Source organism: Phoenix dactylifera, chromosome 4 (assembly GCF_009389715.1).
Source record: "Phoenix dactylifera cultivar Barhee BC4 chromosome 4, palm_55x_up_171113_PBpolish2nd_filt_p, whole genome shotgun sequence".
NCBI lineage: Eukaryota > Viridiplantae > Streptophyta > Magnoliopsida > Arecales > Arecaceae > Phoenix > Phoenix dactylifera.
The window spans coordinates 10625238-10646274 of NC_052395.1; the positions used below are offsets into that span (position 1 = coordinate 10625238).

The following is a 21037-nucleotide window of genomic DNA, read 5'->3' on the forward strand; positions in this document are numbered from 1 at the left end:
AATAAAAGTAATTTTTTTACATAAAAAATAAAAATAAAAAATAAAAAATAAGAAATTAAAATGGACCTCGAAATTTTTTTTTTTTTCTTTTATAGAGAAAGAATCTAAAAAGACTTCCGGAGACCAGCAAAGAATTAGCTTTGGTTAGCTAATCTAGTAGCCCATCCCAATCTAGCCCAGATTTAAAGTATATCGGACCAAAGTCTATAGAGGTAAATTTGATGAACAACATTTAGTGGGGACCGTAAAGACGCAAGTGTTTGTATGTGTCATACAAGTAGATTGGTATGTTGTGGGCCGATATTATCATTTTAGAGGGTGACTCGGTCACTGTGATAGATTGGATTTAGAGAGGTCCGAGTGGTTTGAGCTGGGACCACCCCTGCTTTGGGATATTTGGTCGATGGGCGGAGACAGGGTGGTATTTCAGGCCAAACATGTTTTTAGAGAGGCCAATGGCGCTGCAGACTAGGTGGCCGCTTATGTGCCAATCACTCTGGCGGCACCTTGTCGACCCATAAAAAAGAGTTGCCTAAAGTATTTCGTGATGTGCTGTTTTCTGATTTTATTGAGTGTGCCCATACTCGTGTAGTCTGACTCGCCCGCCTTAGTAAAAAAAAATAAAGAGAAAAAAAAGAAAGAAAAAAGAAGTAGTAGTAGATTGGTACTCTAGGACAAGTCCGCGGGGCACGTGCGGCACCTAGTGCCCACGTGGGAGCCACATGAGGGAGAACACGGAGCTCCTCCCTTTCAGATATTGTCCGGTTCCGGGGCCCGCACACGCGCCGCACGCACCGCTCAAACTCCTCTCTGGTTTTGTTTTCCACCCAAAACGCGTCTGCAGGATTTGGAGACATCCGCCTCATATGCCCAAGCTCTGAAATGAGTCTTTCCGATGTGGAACTATTGGGCTTCACACCCTTCTCACCATCGGACAAGAGCCGTCCTCGGCTCTCATACCAAATGCCATGCCCCCGCCTTCGCGGGGCACGTGCGGCACCTAGTGCCCACATGGGCGCCACAAGAGGGGAGAATCGGGAGCGCATGTGTGCACGTGCGGGCCCCAGAACCGGACAATATCTGGCAGGGGAGTTCCATGTTCCCCCCTCATGTGGCCCCCACGTGGGCACTGGGTGCCTCACGTGCCCCGTGTAGGCGGAAGCATGACATTTGGTATCAGAGGCGAGGACGACTCTTGTCCGATGGTGGGAAGGATGTGAGGCCCAATAGTCCCCCATCGGAAAGACTCATTCCAGAGCCTAGGCATATGAGACGGGTATCTCCAAATCCTGCAAACGTGTTTTAGGTGGAAAACAAAAATGGGGAGGGGTATGAGCGGTGCGTGCGGCGCGCGTGCAGACCCTGGAACTGGATAATATCTGGTAGGCGAGCCCCGTATTCCCCCTTTATGTAGCCCCACGTGGGCACTGGATGCTGCACGTGCCCCGCGGAGGCAGGGGCGTGATATTTGGTATCAGAGTCGATGACGACTCTTGTCCGATGGTGGGAAGAGTGTGAGGCTCAATAGTCCCACATCGGAAAGACTCATTTCAGAGCCTGGGCATATGAGGCGGGTATCTCCAAATCCTGCAGATGCATTTTGGGTGGGAAAAAAAATCGGAGAGGGATCTGAGCGGTGCGTGCGGCGCGCGTGCGGGCCCAGAAATCGGATAATATCTGGCAGGGGAGCCCCGTGTTCTCCCCTCATGTAGTCCTCACGTGGGCAATAGGTGCCGCACGTGCCCTGCGGAGGCCAGGGCGTGACACAACCAAGCCGAAAATGGCATCTAACTCTGCTTCAGCTCGTCATTTCAAGGCATAAATTATCATTCTAGGTGTGCCATATATTGGTAACAAGGTACATTTTTAAAGGCCCAATAAAGTCTTCATTCAGGTGGGCTTCATATAAATATATGTATTACCACACTGATGGAAACTTATGAAGAAGCACAATGGATGGTTATGATATAGAGTTTTAAAATATTTTAATTAATGGTGGTCTTTTCGAGAAGATCTATCTTGTTGGTGGTTTTAGATAAGCTAGCCGGGTTAGTCTTGATGGGCCGGCCTGGGCATTCTCTATTTTGATATTTGGACTGTTCCATTACTTCCGTCTCTGTCCTTATCTATGTTCTCTTTTTAAAGCCCCATCGACCGGAGGCTGCATTGATGCTGGTTTTGTAATGTTTTTATCAGTCGTTACTTAAAATTGTTTCGCATTTCCTATTTTGTTTCACACTTGCCAATGTTGTGGAATTTTTGGTTGGTAGCATTAATTGGTGGCATGGTATCTAAAACTTATTATATTTCAATAAAATTAATAAATTTGATTAAATTTTATAATGAGAAAATTTTGAAAATCAAATTGGTAGCAGCTTGTTTACATTGAGGCATGTTGAAGAATACTGCCCTAAGAATGTGATTCATCCCCTCATACGGATCGTCTCCAAGAAACAATAACTCAGCTCAACCTGATCTTCCTCTAACGAACATAATTGCATGGGAGGCTAGATCCGATCAACTTGCTCGGAGTTTCTCAAAGTAGAAGAGCCTTTTGTCTCCGACTTCAAACTTAGCAGAATGGGAAGCGTATTGATAATTAGGACTTGGAAATGTTTCTAAAGCAATGTAATGTTTCGGAAACATCATTTTTGCCACGCATATGCGCGCGCATGCGACCACGAGCCGACTACCCTTAAACTCCAATTTTATCTTCAAAGGATGAGTTTTCTATAAACGCAAGAGAACTTGCTTTTATATATTCAATGTAGGATTCAAAAAAAAAAAAAGAAAAAAGAATTTTAAAGCTTTTAAAATAAATAAATAAAAGGGAATAAGCATCCTTTTAAAATTTAAAAAAAATCTTTTCTGAAATTTAAAAAATTTCCAACAACTATGGTGGGGAGATGTGCCAACCAGCGGAAAAGATGGTCTCCTGCTGGAGGCGATGAATGAGGCGCAAATTGTTTGCGAAGGATCTCCTCCTGTAACTTCTAGTGTTGCATCTCTGCTAGAGTGCTGGCCTCCTGAGGTTTGAACAAAATGAAGAAAGGCTTAATATGTGGTTCCGTTTGATCCATTGCTGGGACCAGGCTTCTATTCCTTTCATGTCTGTTTTCCCAACAGGCGGAGCAAGCGCACGCATGTTTCCTCATGCCAAGAACAACTGTTTCCAAAACACTACCAAGGCTGCATCTGGTTGCTGCATGATCCTGAATAAAATTATCATTTCCAATTTGTTTCTGGCCTATTCAACCAAACACCGCAACCTTTCTGTTTTCGTCCGTCTCAAATATAGTTTTTGGTTTTTAGTGAAGTTATGTTCAGTTGCCTCTTTATCTTCGAAAGGTACAAAAAGATAAATATTTCATTGAAGAATGATATTATTCCAAACACTCAATTGCTTCTTAGTCTTCTTCTTCTTCTTCTTCCTTTTTTTTTGTGTGTGTGTGTGTAATGAAAATGTCTACTTGGTAAACTATTGCAACCATATCTTCTCAGAGCCCTGCTAAATGGCTTCTCCATTCATATCAAGCAACTCAATCCTTCTTACCATTGTCATAAGAACTTCATAAGGTGATTTCAGAATTGTGTTGGATATAGAATTGGGTGTGCACTGGCCTTTGAAGCACCCTCATCTACTAAACCATCTTTGTGGACATTTTGCCAGCACCTGTTATGGGAAACTCATCTGAACTAACTGGAATGCTTGCCAAAGTTTCATACATATCTGTTTCGTTCAGTCTTTTCTTTTTTTCAATTATATTGACAATAACTTCATTCTTCAATGCAAAATCAGGGAATCTCTTTCTTTATTTCTCCTTTTTTATGGGCGGGGCGAGGGGGATGCAATACTATTTTGTTCTTCCTTCAAAGTTTAGTGCTTGTTATGCGCTTTACAGTTGTTAGATTCCTGATTATGTGATATGTATATGCTAAACTGATTCTTTGTAGTTTAAGGAACAATCTCTGACAATCTTGACCAGTACCCAAAAAAAGGACAAAAAAAATATAATTAGTCCACAAATGAGATATGTTATCATATTTTATACCAATATGGTGTTTATGTGTATGGTTTTTTCCTCCTCACAATAAGGTTGGAGTCTAATGCATACCTTAGGATTCTTTGATCGATGCATAGCTCAATCTCAGCAGACTTGTATGGGTCTTGCCACTCTGTTTTGATGCAATTACTTACAATATCCCTCGAGAGAGAAAAAATTACTCATTTAAGCTTTTCTTTTCTGAAACAAAAGCTTACCTGTTATCATATTTTGTATCAAGCAATCTGATCTATTGTCCACTCACTTTGCATCATCTTCTCCGAGTGGTTCCTTTCATTGGCATACTCTCTGACAAGCGAGCATTCAAGTCTGTTGCTAATGCTGATGAGGTGGAAGCACTTTTTGATGCTGATGAGGTCTTTCTCAAGGTCTAGTCTGATTGGCTTTGTCGGAGTTTGTTCCAATAATCTTCCTTATCTGATCCCATTTTTCCCAATAAGAGCTCATTTGGTTCGCAGGAAGTTTTTTCCTCCTAGGAATATAATTCCTGAGAAGCAGATTCATAGAAAGAGGATGCCTAGGAAAGTACTTTTGGCATGTTTGGTTGATCATGGGAAAGTGACAAATTTCTAAAATACTTATGTTTGATTGACCATCCACTTTTCTGGAAAAGTTATGTATAATTCCTATTATATCTTTAATATAAATTAGGTCTTAAATGCCTCTCTAATGCTTCTTTAATGCTGAAGGGTCTTTTTGGAAGAAAATAAAAATAGAGTGATTTCCGCCTTATGGAAAAATTATCTTTCCCATGTTTCTCATGAGAAAGACTTTTCCATTAAATGTGGGAATCATATTTTCATGAGAATACAACTTTTCCGTTTCTCTCCTTTGAAAACTCCAACCAAATAAGAGGCTTTTTATTACTTTTTCGTTGACTACACTTTCTCCCTTCTTTTTTTGCAAACCAAACAAACTCTAAGTTCATTTGCAAGGAGCCGGAATGGATTGAGAAGATTTTTCTGTGTCCATTTCTTCTTTTTCAATTCAGGAACCGAGAATTTTATTATTTGGAGATTAACTGCAACTATCTTAATTCATGCTGCATCAGTTGTTTTCCAGCGGCCGCCTTCTTTCCCTGAGCAAAAGCCCGGGCACAGAGTCCCTCACTGCAATAAAGGGAACCTGTTTAATGCTATGAAACCTGAGATTCGTAATAACTTATGCAAGTCGTTTGCAGGTGTTTCTTGTGGCATTCTGAAAGGTAATGATGGTTCATTAATGGCGTCAGGATGGTGTAAACTCTTCATGAATGATGCTCTGAGAAAGATGGCGCTCCTTCATGAATGATGATGCTCTGAGAGTAGCGTCGTTGTTTTAAAAACAGGTCCTGTAGGCAGGCTTTGCAGCTGGCTTCACTGAATCCTGTGCCCTGGTTGATTTAGAACAGAGCAGATCATATAGAGTCCTTTTTTTTTTGGCTATGTCAATAGACCCAGTATTTTTAAAGCAAAAAAGAAAAAAGAAAATACATGGCAGGAGGATGAGGAACAAAAGTCATCCATCAATACATGGCACATTTAGAGAATTTCTATATAATTTATTCAAAAGAGTTGAAAAGGAAAACAAGTCTCAAGGTTTTCAAGATTTAGAAGATAGCAAGAGGCCCTATTTTGGGTGGATGCACGTAGGCCAACTAATGCAATGCAGTATACCCTGCTATCTTATGTTGCTTTCTAACAGGAGGTCACCTGCAAGATGGTCTGAACCGACCGCTTCATGGTCCATGAAATTTATTATTCCAAGAACATTCAACACGGAAAAGAAAATAAAAAACCTACCTTCACTGAAATGTAGAGGAGACTTGAAATGTCTCGTTTCAGAACCAAATTATCAATGGAACTTGTGGAGAAAAAATTATCAATTGAATTCTTGAAATAGATTCCCATCTTTGAGCTTCAAAAACAGCACTTTAGGGTACTCAAATCTTGCAGTCTAGCTTCATTTGCCATCAAAAGTTCGACAGTGTGTGCAGCAACAGCCACAACAACTAAGAAATCGCAACTTATTGAAGAGTTCTTTCAGGCATGCTCGGAATGAATTGGAAAAATTATATTCTCCGACATATTTGATTGGTGACTGAAATCGAAATCGAAATTAAAATGGAATACTAAAGAAGAATAGGGAAAGAAACTTCCTCGAATTAGAGTCATTCATTCCCGTTCCTATTTTAGAGTCCAACTCCCCTCCAAACAAATATATCTTTACTATTTTTTTCTTCTTATATGGATATCTTTTGATTCTATGCTATATGAAATATATCAAAGGTGCCCACTACTAAGCATAGATGGGTCCATGTCATGAGATGCATGCGAAACAAAGATCATGTGTGACAAGATACATCGTACCGGTTTGAATTGTATAGTATAGAACGTACTGGTATCCGGTATAGGTAGCATACCGATACTTACCATACCGATATTATGTTGGTGTGGCATCGGATCGGGATGTGGTACCGAGACGGTGAAATCTTGAGTGTGATACACATGATCGAATATCAAAAATTGTATTTTGCACATATCTCAAAATCGATCTAAGGTTCAAAGCAAACCCCTTCCACATTATCGTGGGCGTGATGACTCTTGGGAGCACTCATATAGGACGGTCAGGCATTGACATATTCATTACAAATACAAATTCTTATTCTGTGCAAGACTAACACGGAGCGTCCGCAACGGGTATTTTCCCGCTTCTTGGGGCCTGGGCTATAAATTGTCCCGGTGGCGTCCCGCGCAGGCAACGATCTCCCCTCTTCGTCTCCCTCACCTTCGAGCGAGATTTCGATCTTGGAGCAGTTCTTTCCGACGAAGAGAGCAAAAGAACCAAGGCATGATCTCAAGTTCTTTCACCTCTCTCCCCTCGATCTCTTCTTCTTTTTCTCCTTTACTCTCGCATTCGATCTCTGGATTTTTGTTTTTTTATTTTATTTTTTTTATCGAGGTATTGGTAGATTTCTAGCGGAACTCGAGCTCCGGATTCTCCAGATCTCCAATTAATTAGATATATCGGCACATAATCTTTATCTCGCGCCCTAGAGAATGAACTGTTTTAGAACAATGCAGCTAGTAGATCGTAAATGAATTTTTTCTATTTTATTTCATGAATTTGTTGAAAGTAGTTTTATTTTAGTTTCTTGTTCTGAGATTAGATTCTTCTTTCGTGCTTTATCGAGGAACTCTCTATATTTTAGGGTTTCCTCTGCGTGACTTGCTTCAAGAATGCATAGATGGGTTTAGAAAGCTCTCTGACGATTTATCTCCGTCCAGATCCATGAGTTGATCTATTGCCGTTCTTCTTTGTTCATTTCCTGATATAGATTTTTATTTCTTGTTTATCTTCGAGGAATTATTTGATTTTATCTCTTTCCGTAGATATTGTGCTAAAAAATGCCCAATTTTTCAGAAATAAATCAATCATGTAAGGTTAATTTTCTTAATGGCATTCGTGATAAAAGATTTTCATCTCAAACAAGGAGGGGGAAAGTCTGATGTATTTTCCTTATTTTTGGTGGCAGTAGGAGTGCACATATCGAGGAGTCATGTGGATTGCATCAATTAAACGTAGCACAATAGAATAGAAAACTGATTGAGGTCTATGGGAATATGCAATTAAAATTTGAGGAGACTCCAGTCAGGAGGTCTGCTCCAATTTGCTTTTAAGAGCATAGAAAGAAAAAAGAAAGGCCTTGGCTAACTTGGATGGAGGCTTTGCAAATGAATTCTCGAAAACCTCTAGCAATGCTAGAGGTAGCTCTTAATAGGAATGATTGGTGAATGCTGAACCCTAAGTGGTTGGAAGAAGCTTGATGATTTTATTGATCAGTGTTATGGGCATGGTCAGCAATAGGATGACTGGAGCAGTTCATGTACTGACAGCTAGTAGCATGTAGCTGAAAGCAGGTGAAGAACAATCTAGAAATGAAAAATAGGTAGAGATTTAAACACACTTATTAGCAACATGGTAACCAAAAAATTGTAATCTATTGCAAAGCTCTTAGATGGAATTATGCAGCTACTTCTCTCATGTTTTATACAACCATATCTCATTAACAAATTACCATGCTCTTAGTTGATTTTCTCCATCACTTATCTTATATGTCTTTTCATAAATGTCTGCATCTAGAAAATTCCCTTTTATGTCAAATATTTCAACTCTTTATCTGCTTCTTTGTCTCATGTTCTTTTGTGCGTGCAGATACATAGCATATGCTTGGCTTGTTGATATGATAGAATGGCAAATTCACAAAAAGGAGCCACTTCAACTACTTGTGACCAAAAGAAAAGCCCATTAGGTTAAATGTGTTATCGCATGCTTAAATTTATGTAAATCAACAGTACTTTTCATTTTCATCAGTGGCAGATATATATTGAACTATAGAACTTATCAAACATGATACATATCTATTCTATCATTCTAACATGAGCTGGAAAATGGTGGATGCAATATTGAGAAACAGCCAAACAGGTTTATAGCATACAAGGCAGTGATTTGACTGTCTTAAGATATGTTTACTCATCTACAGTTGTATTCTAAAACATATTGTGATGTTGAGTTGATCGGAAATGTAATGTTTACTTCAATTTTGAGCAGATGAAGATTTTGGAAATGATTTCCTTAGCTCCTGGCCATCAGCAAAAATGGGAAAAGATGCAATAGATTTTGATGTGGAAACAGTTCCTCTGATCGGAAAAAAATCCTTTAACTTTGACAAACTGTGAGTGTGTTCTTTTAATGGTATCCCCACTTGCTTTAATTTAAATATCTGTAAGCTAAAGTTTTGATCATCTGAAAAAGCATCTCATATTTGCAACCTATATTCCAAAAAAAATATCCACTTTTCTAAAAGGGATGCTGACAGTGCAGCCTCTAAACCAGGGATGACTTTGAGCTTGGCAGTGACTTTGACAAACTATCATCATTCAAAATGGATATGTCTGATCTGGACTTCTCTAGCCCAGTAAACAAGACTGCAAAGACCACTGAAAAATCTTCCAAAGAACTTCTTCTGGGAAAGCAGGAATCAACAAAGGACAAATTCTCCTTTTCTTTTGATTTTAATGAGTATGTGTGTTGCACACATGTTATGTCGAAGATTATTCTTTTTTATCTGTTGGAATTTCTTCCATAAATTTTGTTGTGATATATTTGCTATCAAAATAGTCTGTATGTCCGAGAATGAATTCTCTAATCCATATATTTTTCTTGGATCCAGGTTGGATAAGTTTGATCTTGACTCGAAGCTGGTGAAAGGAGAAAAGAAGCTTAGTAAATGCATGGATGATATTAAACCTGACTGTTCTATAAAGCTTGACAAGGGCATAGATTCCAGATGTAATTCAATCATGAATTCCAATGGCACTAAGATAATACCAAATAAAAAAAATATGGCCACTTCAAGACCTACTCATTTTACAGAGCCTGGCATATTAGATAATGCTAAGCCTTCCATCTCAAATCTATTGCATTATGATGTGCGTCCTGAAGCACAGACATCTACCGAGAAGCAAACTGTTATTAGAGAAAATGAAAATGAAACTCATATTATTCAGCAGCACATAGAACAATCAGATGGAAAATGGCCCATAAAACCAAATGCTGAAAAAGCTCCCCAAGATTTTGCTCTCCTCTCTGTATCTGGTGATGGTTCAACACATGCAAAAGTTCATCAAACTCAAGCAGAACTTGTTACTTCGGTTTCTGCAAAAGAAAATATAGCCAGAGAACAAGAAAGTAGTATGAAATCAGTAGATAGTTCACAATCCAGGAATTCTAGCCCTGCAAACTCATATAACTCAAGATGCTGGATGCCAAAGAGTAAAGCAGAATCACTAGATACTAGTCACAAGTTCCAGAAACATGAAGGGAACCAAAGTGAGGTTTCTGGAGCAAGCACATCTTGTAGTGAATCAAATCAAGATCAAAAGAATGTTGAAAATCCTTCTGTCTCACAGAAACATGCTCCTGCAATCAAGAACACTGGAAAGAAGCAGGACCAAAGGTCAAATTTTCTTCCATCACCATCAAATAGGTGAGTTGTGTATTGGCATTCATAATTCAGTTCTAGCAGGAAACACTTCTGCTTACGATATATGTTATCATTTCTTTGGCTGAAACCAAGCAATTGTCTAGGTCCAAGATTTGATTCATTTAACTGTAGAATCTGCACAACCTCTTGCATTATGACTTAACCTGCCCAATATTTTTCTAGTCTTTTGACATCTTATATTATCTGGCCTTTAAACAAAATATCCAGCACAAGATTGCATCGGAAAAAAATGTTGTCCTACTAATTACTGTTATGCAATCACTTATGTTATCCCATATATTGCATGCCTGTATCTCCTGGGTAATATTATAATGCATGTTAATGGAGAATTTAGTGATAAAATAGCATACAATTACATGAAAGTCGCTTGATGGATATTTTGTTCAGAAGATTATTATCAGTAGAACCTGCTTTAGGGCTACTTTGCTGAATATGGCAACATATTCTATGTAGGGTTTCCAGATTAGTTCAGTCCATGTCAACAAAAGAGAAAGGAGCATCTGCTTTACAATTAAGATCTATGAACACTACAGAAGGCAGTCTATCTCAACGAACGACAGCATCAACACCAAAGCATCTTCATGGTTTGCAGAACAAGAAAATGGAAATTATGCATTTGTATCCTACAAGTTTAAAAAGGTAAACTACAGTAAGTTTCCAATATCTAAGCTCTCAACTGTCTAACTAGGTTGAATAAATTATCTTTTTCTGCTTTTTCCTACTGCAGAGAATCCAAGCCAAATGATGAACTAGCTCAGAATCTGGAGGGTGGCATTTTGAAGTCTGATGATATATCTTTAAAAACAAGTGTGCCATTTCTTTTGGAAAGCAAAAGAAGTAATAAAGACAACGATACTTCTGAGTGAGGAATCCTTACATGACTTGCCCAAGCTGATTAAACAACCCATTTATATGCTCAAGTATTATGTGGAACATGACTGTGATAATCTAAGTCTTTCAGGGCTAGTTGTTATTGTCAATGCTTTTTCTTTAAGACCGCATAGAAATAACTTTTACCCTCTGTTTGTTCCAAGGATGGATTGGGGGAAGGATGGATAGGGGAGAAAAGATAGATGAGAGACATCCATCCTCCCATATGTTTGGTGAAACATAGAAGGATGGACGGGAATATTTTTCTTCTTTGTTTGGTATAGGAGGAATGAAAGGAAAGATTGATAATATTTGTATGACATTTTTACTAAACTATCCTTTGATAAAAAAGTATTATTATTATTAATTTATAACACTTATTTATATTAAAGGAGTAGGGCAATATGTAAACTTATAATATTTATAACTTATAATTATATAAAAAATTATATAAATATTTAATTTAATTTAATTTAATAAATAATTTTATAAATTAATTATATATGAACTATTTTATTTATATATTAATTATATAAATAATTAATTAATTTGTAATTTAATTTAAATAGTTAATTGATTTTATGTAAATTGTTAACTAAAAATAGTGAATATAAATAGAAAAATAGAAGTAGTGTTTGGATTTTGTTAAAAAATTAATGAGGGGTAATTTTATCAATGTAAAAATCTGCCTCTCAGATGCTTCATCCATCATTCCTTGCATCCTCCCAAATTGGGAATTGGGAGGATGCAAATTGGTGGGCCAAGATGGATGGATAATCCCTCCTTGTCATCCATCATTCCGAAGATTGTTTGAACCAAATGGTGGTTGGGGCCTATCCATCCTTCCACCCCATCTATCCTCCCTTTTATGACCCCAACCAAACATAGGGTTAGGGATATGCCAATACTATAAGAGATGCATGACATGTTTTACTATTTCTGTTATAAGAATTTGGGAAGAACCCTCACCTTCACTTTGCAGAGAAAGCAAAATGAAAGAAAGAAAGGCCAAAAGGTCAAAGGAAAAAGCCAACAAGACATCACTATAATAGAAACAAAATAAGATCCAAGGAATAGGGCCAGGCATTATCTGTCTGAATTGCACTTTCAGCACTCTAGTAATTTTTTTTATTTATTTTCTAAGTCTAGAGAAAACTGATGCTTGGTTTAGGCATGGTCTATTATTAGCACATCACTACAAGAGTTTCCCACTGTCTCCCAAGTATTCTACCTCACCTTTTTAAGGGAAAGTTGGTCAAAAATGGAAATTATCCCTTTAAATCGTTAACTAAGATCTGGCTTTAGTAATGATGATTTGGCTTTATAACAGCGATAGCCCAAAACCATCATGGGTCCTAATAAACATTTCCAATTACAATTGCCTCTTACACTTATTTCTAATTGATGTGAGCAGTTAACACTGTCATTCTGGGTTGGATAATATTATTTCACATTTTCTTTCTTTTCTTTTAACTATAACAAATTCTTTCGTTCTTCACTTTTAGTATATTCAGTGTTTCATTTTTATTATACAATCTGATGATCTTGATATTCATGAAACATATTTTGTAATTTTTCTAATTTAACTCTTTTAATAATTCGATCAAAGCCAAATATTTTACTTGCATATAGTTTTGGTTTTTACTCTTTGAATATGATGACCTGTTTTGTGCTTAGAACCTGTATGTATTCCTTGCAGTTTCCAACTTCATCCTTCCAACCTGCACAAACAGTCTACTGCAAGTAACAATGCAAAGAGTATCACTTCTAATCTTGTTTCAGGCTATGCACCTTTGAAAGGCTTCAAGAACATTTCCTTTGAAGGGCAAGATATCACTCCAAAAGATGATAAAAAATGTGATATATCTGGCTCGATGACTTCAAGGTAGAACACCTGCATCTTTTCCCTCCAATTAATTGGTTTGATTTGCTGAGACTGATTAGTAGAAGATTTTCTTAATATCAGAATGATTGTGGGTGTAGGATAACAAAAGTAAACAGCAGAATTCCAAATTCCACGATGCAGAAAGAAATAAAATCAGTAAGGTTTTTAGGGGGAAACTTAACCCCCAAGGTGGCCAACACTGTTATCACAGAGAAACATGCACTGTTAAGCCCATCTTTAAAGCGCAAGACACTTGAGGTCCTTTATACTTTTGCTCACTTGATATCTGTATAATATTGCAAACCAGTGGAATATAGATGGTGTTTATTCTATTATCTTCTACAAATTTGTATCACTGGATGTGTTTGATAGACTGAATTTTCTGCTTCTACTTCTCATTATTGCTTAAGATATACATGGTGCCAATATATGCATGAGAAAATCTCTAATTTTAACAAGAAACTAGATTTTCCCTTTTATGAAGATGATGAGGAAGACCAGCTTTGAGGGTTAAAAAATAATATAGCAGTTCTCTGGCCAAAAAGGTAATGCAATATAATAATGTGTACCAAAGCTACTAGAGAGAGAAGTAACAGTGCAAGCTAGAAGTCAGCATGTATGGGTATTAATAGAGGGAAAGCATTCTTAGGATCAATGGAATTTAAAAGGAATCAGTAACAACATTACGTTGTATTTGCTTGAAAAGACTAGATTTTTGGGTGGTAAGTATGCCTCATTACTTTGATCCGTTTTGGAGAAGTTTGGACAAGTTTCACATACTTGTGATTGAAAAAACTCAAAATGGATACAAAGAGGGGGAAAAAACAAATGAAATTTCTAAGAAAATCCTCATCCCAGCTATTGTGAATCTCATGTCAGCCGTCGTTCATGTCAGGGGCTGTATACCTATATCCTTCTATCAAAGCAGGTATCCATAAAGTCTACCTTCCATTCAGACTTTTTACGCTTTCTTTTCTTTTTCCAGATCCCTGAAACACAGATCACAAGCACTCTCTTAAACTAGGCTATCTCTGGCTTATGCAGCACATACTGAAAAAAGAAGTTCCTGAACAAATTACCTCCAACTTGTTAAATACTAATTTTCCTCTAGCGCATTTGTTTCGTATTCTGTAATTCTTATCTTGACTTTACATCATCTAATATCATCACCTTTATCAGTTAAGCGTGTTACCATGCCAACTTTGTTGGGCCACTAATCACCTTTGATTTCTTATGTTGACATCCGAAATGGGCACTTGATATTTAGCATTATGAAAATCTTATAGAGTATTACAAAGGCATTAGGAAAGTCTCTATTATCTACAAAAAAATAGAAGTCAGCCCATTGTCTTTAATCCATTTTTCAAATATTTTTCTTTTTCAATGTGTTGCTTTATGCAGGTGTACAATTAAGGAATAAAATGCAAAATGTAACTGCCTTAAGTTCAAGTATCACGTGGCCTCTTTTCGTGATCAGGCTACTTATAAAATCGAGACTTTGGACATACTAGTAATATCTGCATAAGTATTTTTAATGCAAAGTTCGCCGTCTTGGTATTGGACCCCGTACCAATGCCATACTAGAATTGTGTCGGTACAGTATGGGGTCTTTGTGGCATACCGTACGCCTCTCGTACTGTGTACCAGTACCGAGCCGGTACGGTATGGTACATCCGATACTGTTCAGGTTTGGGCCAATACGGCGAACCATGGTTCTATGAATGTATTTTGTCATATTCTGCAATCATATGGTGCTTTTGTGTGAAAAGCAAATATCTACCTTCTATTTTTTTCCCTTTGCAGATTTATCTGTATACTGTTGGTACTGATATCAATGTTTGTGTATTGTTTCAGGAAGCAAGAGCAGATGCAGAGACCTTAAAGCCATTAAAACGTATTATGGACTCTTCTACTGAAAGAAGGTTCCTTTGCACTAACGAACATTGAGGATCATTGCTTACTGTAGCAAGTTCTTTGATTATGATGAATGTGCTGTCATATTATGCAGGAAACCATCAGACGCATCCCCCAAACTTGATAGTGAGGTGGTAGATATTTAAAACAAGCTTAAAAATTAATTTTCAAGGCCCTTCACTGCAAATCATATTTATTGTGATGATAATAAGTCTAATATTATCATTTTATTTATATTGCTTTCCTTGATGGTTAGGCTCCAGAAACTCAAAAGCTGGAAGCTCCTCACAGCAGTGTGTCTGTTGATAATCGAACTTCTCCGAATGGTGCTCCTAAGGCGGGAAGCATGATGGATTTTGAAGTGCATGTACTGATAGAAAGTGATGGAAATGTGGAAAAAGCTGAATCCTGTGCAAAGGAGCTTGATGGTGTGAGTATATTATGTATTTCATACTTGTTGTTTGTTAGTTCTTTTGTATGAGGTAAAATAATTCTAAATACAACTTCGATTAAATGTTAAGTTTGGCTTAAAATTTGATATATAGCACCTCACTAAATTATGCTGAAGGGGCTTTCTAGTCTTCATGGCATCTCTTGATTGGGCTCTAGATTTTTTCTAGCTGCTGACTCGCTAAATATGAGTTGTAACAACACACCAGTTTCTGTCAATTCCTCGTTTCTTCTAGAACATTAGGGATGGATACAGTTTCCTGTTCTTATTAATATTCAAATTGCATAATGAAAATTACAATCACTAGCTTATTTAATAGGAGCATCCATAGGTATTACCATGTTATGAGTTTTAGACTCCTACTTTGTCCCATGTGTCTCCCTTGCCATTTCTTTATTAACAGTAAACTAAGTAGGACTCTTTTGTCATTGTAAGCAAAGAAGCCATCTTTTTCTTGTGTGTAAAATAAGAACTGAAGATATTGTTTGACTAAATGCAACATTAGTTGATCATTTTATGCTTTCAAGTTTTCGTTAGATTGTATGCATTGTGCAGATGTTTAATTAGTATGTCACCTTTGATTTTGCATTATTTAATGTTTTATATGTTTTAATTGATAGTATAGCTAATATATATTTCTCGTAGTTTTCACTTATTGCCAAAGCTAGTGCTCTCTCCTAGGCCACATGTTGCTGTGCATAATCAGAAGTTAGGTATTTATGAACAAACTAGTGATCTATAAGTGGGAAATAGAGAAAATTGATCCAAAGTTACAGAATAGATTCTCAGTAAAATTGAATTCCTGAATAAAATGGCAAAGAGGGAGAATGTAGAGATCTATAAGTGGTCCAGATGAGTGTATCACCCTTGTTGGAGGAAAAAGAAAAAAAAAGGAAGGGAAAAGAGTGCATGCGAGGAGAAATCTATTTTGTATACTGTCTCTCACCCTGAAAAAAAGCTGGAGGTTTAGTTTTTTGGAGAGAGTAATGGCAAGAACTTTCATCAATCTAAGGGGTTTCTCTTGTGGTATTCAGATATGAGCATGACGAGTGCTTTATAGAATAACTAGGAAATATATAATTGGAGATCTCATCCGGAGTAGTGGTCTCATGATCTTTGCATGAACAGTTACGAGGAAGAAGGCCTATGCCAACGATGTTAGACCTCTAACCATGCAAGAGCACCATGGAGGCGTGGACCCCTCTGAATTTATGGTAGAATATAGGAAAGCCATGCAGGGAGTTACTGCACATAGACATCCTCTTTCATGACACAGCAAGTAAGGATTACAGAAAAATCAAGCACCGAAACATAAAACCTGATTTAATGTTTATTTTCTTTAACCACCAATCATCTTGTTGCTTCAATATTTTTTCCTCTCTCATAAAGACTGTATACTCACATTGCTTATGTTTCATAATTCAAGTTCTTATTTTTCAAGATTTTTGGCACAATACTTGAATTTTTAAGAATGTTTTCAATATATCTTAAAGTAGTTTTTGAGATCGCTAATTGTACTAGCAAAATCAAGGAGAGAGTATATCTAAGAGGGACTCAAGCACATGCCTTGCCTATTTAGCTTGGTTCTCAAAATATTTTGTTGCATCTTATTGTAACAAACCTTTGGTGAAATACCATGTTTATGCTTAATAAACAAGATTAGTGGAAAAGTATCGGTGAAATAATGAACATGAGTCTACCACTGCATTAGTAAGGTAGGTGTGGTGGAATCAAGGTTTTTAAAGACCGAGATCTTGGTCATCTTGGCAGGGGCTGATATCGAGATAAATCGAGATCTCGGTTTATCTTGGCCAAGATAATCTGTTTACTAGTGAAATTTGACTTGATTGTCTTTTAAACTGAGGTAGTGCGATATCTTGGGCAATAGATCTCATCATCTTGACTGAGATATCATGAGATTGGCCAAGGCTAGAATTTGACTATTTTTTTTTACTAATATTTATATATAGTGCATATAAAATATGGAATAGTAAATATCACATAACTTTAAAAATTGAAAATAAATTATTAATAAAAGACATTATATAATAATGTAGTACAGAAAATTATAATAACAACTTGTATCAAAATATTGAATATGCAATAAACTATGCAGATACTTAAATGCAGGGTAACTATCCTTGTAAAGTTTAATGGCAAATAAAGATGGCAAATAAAGATGGAAAATATATTAGACATTGAGATACACATATATTACATTATTGATTAATATAAAAATTTAAGTATTCAAACTTATTATAATTTTAAGATAAATTTAAGAATTAGTAGAAATATTATATTCCAAACAAAATCATTTTAGTTCCGGATTACTAGTTTACATCAAAAAATGTTAGAAAAAGTTGCATATTCATTTACTTGAGCATAAATGCCAAAACAAATAAAGAAAAAATATAAATATTATGAATTGTCATTTCATGTATTTGTGTTAGAAAAATTATTTTTATATATAAGTATAAAATATAAATAATTATAAATAATTATATGAGATATTTTATGTTACAAATTATTTTATATTAGAAAATTATTTTATATATAATTATATGACCTATTTTTCATCTTGGTCAAGATATTGAGGTATCAGATTATCTCTGTTATCTCAATTGAGATATCGATTAGAATTAATTAAGAAATAAATAATACTCTACAATATTGTCTAATATGAAGAAAAATATTGTTCGATAATATCGATATCTTTGTTTAACCTTGGCCTACGTTTTTGCTTAGTGGCAAAATTTCTCGCCCAATATATTCATATCATCTCAACTGATATATTGGATTTTATCATTTGTATCAAACTGAGATTTTTGGGAGCGATATTTTTGATATATCATATTGGAACGTGCCTTATACCAAGACAAACCGAGATGTCGGTGGAGATGAAAACTTTTGGTAAAACTAAAATGAAGTTTTTAATGAGTACATTCAGTAAAAGTTAGTGGTTGCACAAATAATAAGCAAAAGCAGAAATAACAGATTGTGATGTTATGGGCATGATCAAAAAGACTGAGTGAGGTGGAGGGTTCAAATTTCTGCAGACTTGTCATTTGAAAGGGATGAAGACCAATAAAAGACCCAGATGGTGTAGGAATATATCTGAAAACATTGTGTTTATAATCTTATTAGTTACTGAAGTTCGGAAGATAAGGACTGGAGAAGGTTTTATAAGGATGATCCCAGATAGATCTGATAAGACTCATTCACTGCTACGTCTAAATGCACCAGGCAGTAAGTTTTGGATGAAGGTCATAAGTCATATCCAGCATATAGCGGTTGGCATTGATACCATATTTTTAATTTTGGTTTTAGTGCTGGTCTATGTTAGCTTGATTAAGCCTTAGGTTGAACAGACACAGTCTATTAGTGGTGGGAGTCGGTTGGTTTACATAACAATATAATAGTAGTTTCCTTTTTTTTTTTGAAGTGGTGTTGGGCTAGGGGCTGAGGTGTCCCAATTAAGTGTTTTCGTGTGAGTTTTAGAGAGGACTGGACTAGTTAATAAGAGAGAGGGGAGGCATGATAGATAGATATACGTACATACTTATATGTATGTATGTATGTACATATGTATATATGTATGTATGTATGTAAAGAAAAATAGCTTGAGAGAGGTTCACGTGAAGCTGTTTTTTGTGGGAAGGTGTCCCTGTTAACTGAAAGAAAGAGAGAGCAGTCTTTTGTTTTATTATGGAAAGTTTTGGTGTCTTAAAAAATAGGGACCCGAGTTTGTTGTTTGTGGCCTTTATATTTTTTTCTCTAAATGAGAAAATAATTTTGTTCTCTCTCCAAATTTATTCTCTCTTCGGTAATTATTCTTCTTGCGAGTTTGTCTCTGTGTTTGGTGCTTGTTCAAGGTGATCCTGATCCAGCCAATTTTATTGCGCAAGTCATTGTGCCATTCTACATATTTGTCGGATGGTGTGTGGTTTTCTCCACATGGTATCAAAGCTAGGTGGGATTTTCTACATCTTCTACCCTCAGTGAACTTTGCTTTCTTTTTTCTTTCGTGTTCTTCTTAGCCACACGTACATCATGGACCATCTCATAATTCTACCTGTCTAATCATGAATTTGCTTGCTTAATCCTGGTTGAATTGGCCAGAATATTTGATTTGATGTAATAGCTAGTATCAATTTGGCCATGTCTAGTTGCAGTCTTCCATTATGTGATCTAATAAGTAGTATTATGTGTGCTTGACAACCAGCTGCCCAGCTGGCTTGCAACTCCACTGAAAGAGGTGATCACTGAAACATTATAAGGCCTTATTAGTCCATCATGTGATGAACTGAAGCTGGAAAAAAATGAAAGTTAATTGAGTCTTGCTGGTTCATTCAAAACTTCCTGGTGTTTGAGAAGATGCATAAAATCGATTATCCCAATCTAGTGCTGATTTTTTAGATTGCTTGGGTGAATCTTTCTAGTCATTGCACAATTGTCAGCCAATCTTACTAGTATGCCTGTTGAACACGAATCTCCGTTCTTCAGTATCTCCGTTCTATTTTCATTTGTATGGATTTTTTCTTGGAGGGAAGCTCTATCAGTTTGATTTCCACATAGCCATGCTATCAAAATATAAGAATTCTGTAACCAATATAAAACTCCTACATGTCAGAAATGTCAAGTCAATCAGATTTTTTCACCCAAATTTTTGCTTACTGATATCTGCCACTGGTTCTTGAAAGTATGGAAGTTCTGATGATAATCTTTTCAGATCTGCAACATGCTCAAAAAGAAGCATGAGGAAGCCAAGGAATTACTAGTTCTTGCAATTGTAAACAACAATGCACTGCTGATGCTGAACCATCCCAAATTTGAGGAGAAGATATCCTTCCATATCTAAAACCTATTTCCTTTTTTTCTTTTCTTTTCTTCTTTTTTTTTTCTTTTTAACCAGATATTAACCTTGTTTACCTTCACTATCGGTACATCCGTGCCCTTCAGAGGTTCGCTAAGAGCCTGCAGTCTAAGGAGTACTGAAAAAAAGGTGATATCCTATTACCACCTATATGAACCAGCAGCTGATCTGCTGTAAGCTCTTTGTACCATTCATGCTAGTACTTGAGCTTTGAAACAAAAATTATGATGGTGAATTGCTGAGTGGAAGGGTGTTTCTACAGCTTAATTTTCTGTGATCATGTGAATGGAACAGTTGATTGAAACTCGATTCATGCGATGAATGAATCTTTTTCCTACAGATTTCAAATGTTCATCTGATTAGTTTTTTGGAGAAGAATCTTGAGATGATGGTTTGATTAGGATAGACACCAATATTGAAGGTAAATTTATTGAAATACTTTTGAATGTGGAATATAATTAAATGTTTTATTCCAAAAAGGAAAAGAAAAAGAAAAGGACAGCTGTTCTATGCATCAGTGTGAATATTTATGTTGTTTTCTGTTCAAAATCTTTCAGAGAGTTTTTGATTTTCAACTGTGACATTCTTCCCTGCATAATATTTGCTTTAGGCCATTTGTTCCACTTTAGTCAAAACGGCCACGTATTGAAGCAGTGCCATTCACGAGTCGAAAGAGAAATAGGACGTCCGCATTTTTGTTATAAATTTCACGTTTACTGGGTCCATATTATTTCTATCGTTTCTCAATGCTACGACATCTAAGTAGCAGTTGGTTTGCTTTTAAGCTGGTTGAAGTAGAATTTTTCCAGTTGTATACTTATTAGCTTGAGCTGTATGCACTACGTCCCATGGTTATTGGACAATATATATATATATATATATATAGCCTGTCAATCTAGCACTGTTGTGCCACATACACCTTGCATCGCTCAAG

General features: G+C 36.4%; 1 protein-coding gene across 2 annotated transcripts; it reads left to right on the plus strand.

Annotated features, from left to right (window-relative positions):
• The first annotated feature begins 6802 nt into the window (after positions 1–6802).
• Positions 6803–20442, plus strand: LOC113460942 (uncharacterized protein At4g18490). Of its 2 annotated transcripts, none has more exons than XM_039125521.1 (13): positions 6803–6891; positions 8259–8355; positions 8655–8778; positions 8940–9125; positions 9277–10092; positions 10564–10749; positions 10838–10972; positions 12680–12865; positions 12964–13123; positions 14720–14787; positions 14874–14913; positions 15036–15209; positions 19960–20442. In XM_039125521.1, exons 2-13 carry the CDS (start codon positions 8295–8297, stop codon positions 20086–20088), a joined length of 2265 nt encoding a protein of 754 aa, XP_038981449.1. In that variant the 5' UTR covers positions 6803–6891; positions 8259–8294; the 3' UTR covers positions 20089–20442. The 2 variants fall into 2 exon arrangements, with proteins under 2 accessions (XP_038981449.1, XP_038981450.1); XM_039125522.1 differs by having other exon boundaries at positions 14874–14910.
• The last annotated feature ends 595 nt before the right edge of the window (positions 20443–21037 follow it).

Bases quoted from the DNA above. Each gene is read 5' to 3' on its own strand.
- LOC113460942 (XM_039125521.1), top strand. From the start codon at position 8,295: ATGGCAAATTCACAAAAAGGAGCCACTTCAACTACTTGTGACCAAAAG. The intron at 10,093-10,563 runs GTGAGTTGTGTA...TATTCTATGTAG, and splicing joins CTTCCATCACCATCAAATAG to GGTTTCCAGATTAGTTCAGT. The intron at 10,973-12,679 runs GTGAGGAATCCT...TATTCCTTGCAG, and splicing joins AAAGACAACGATACTTCTGA to TTTCCAACTTCATCCTTCCA.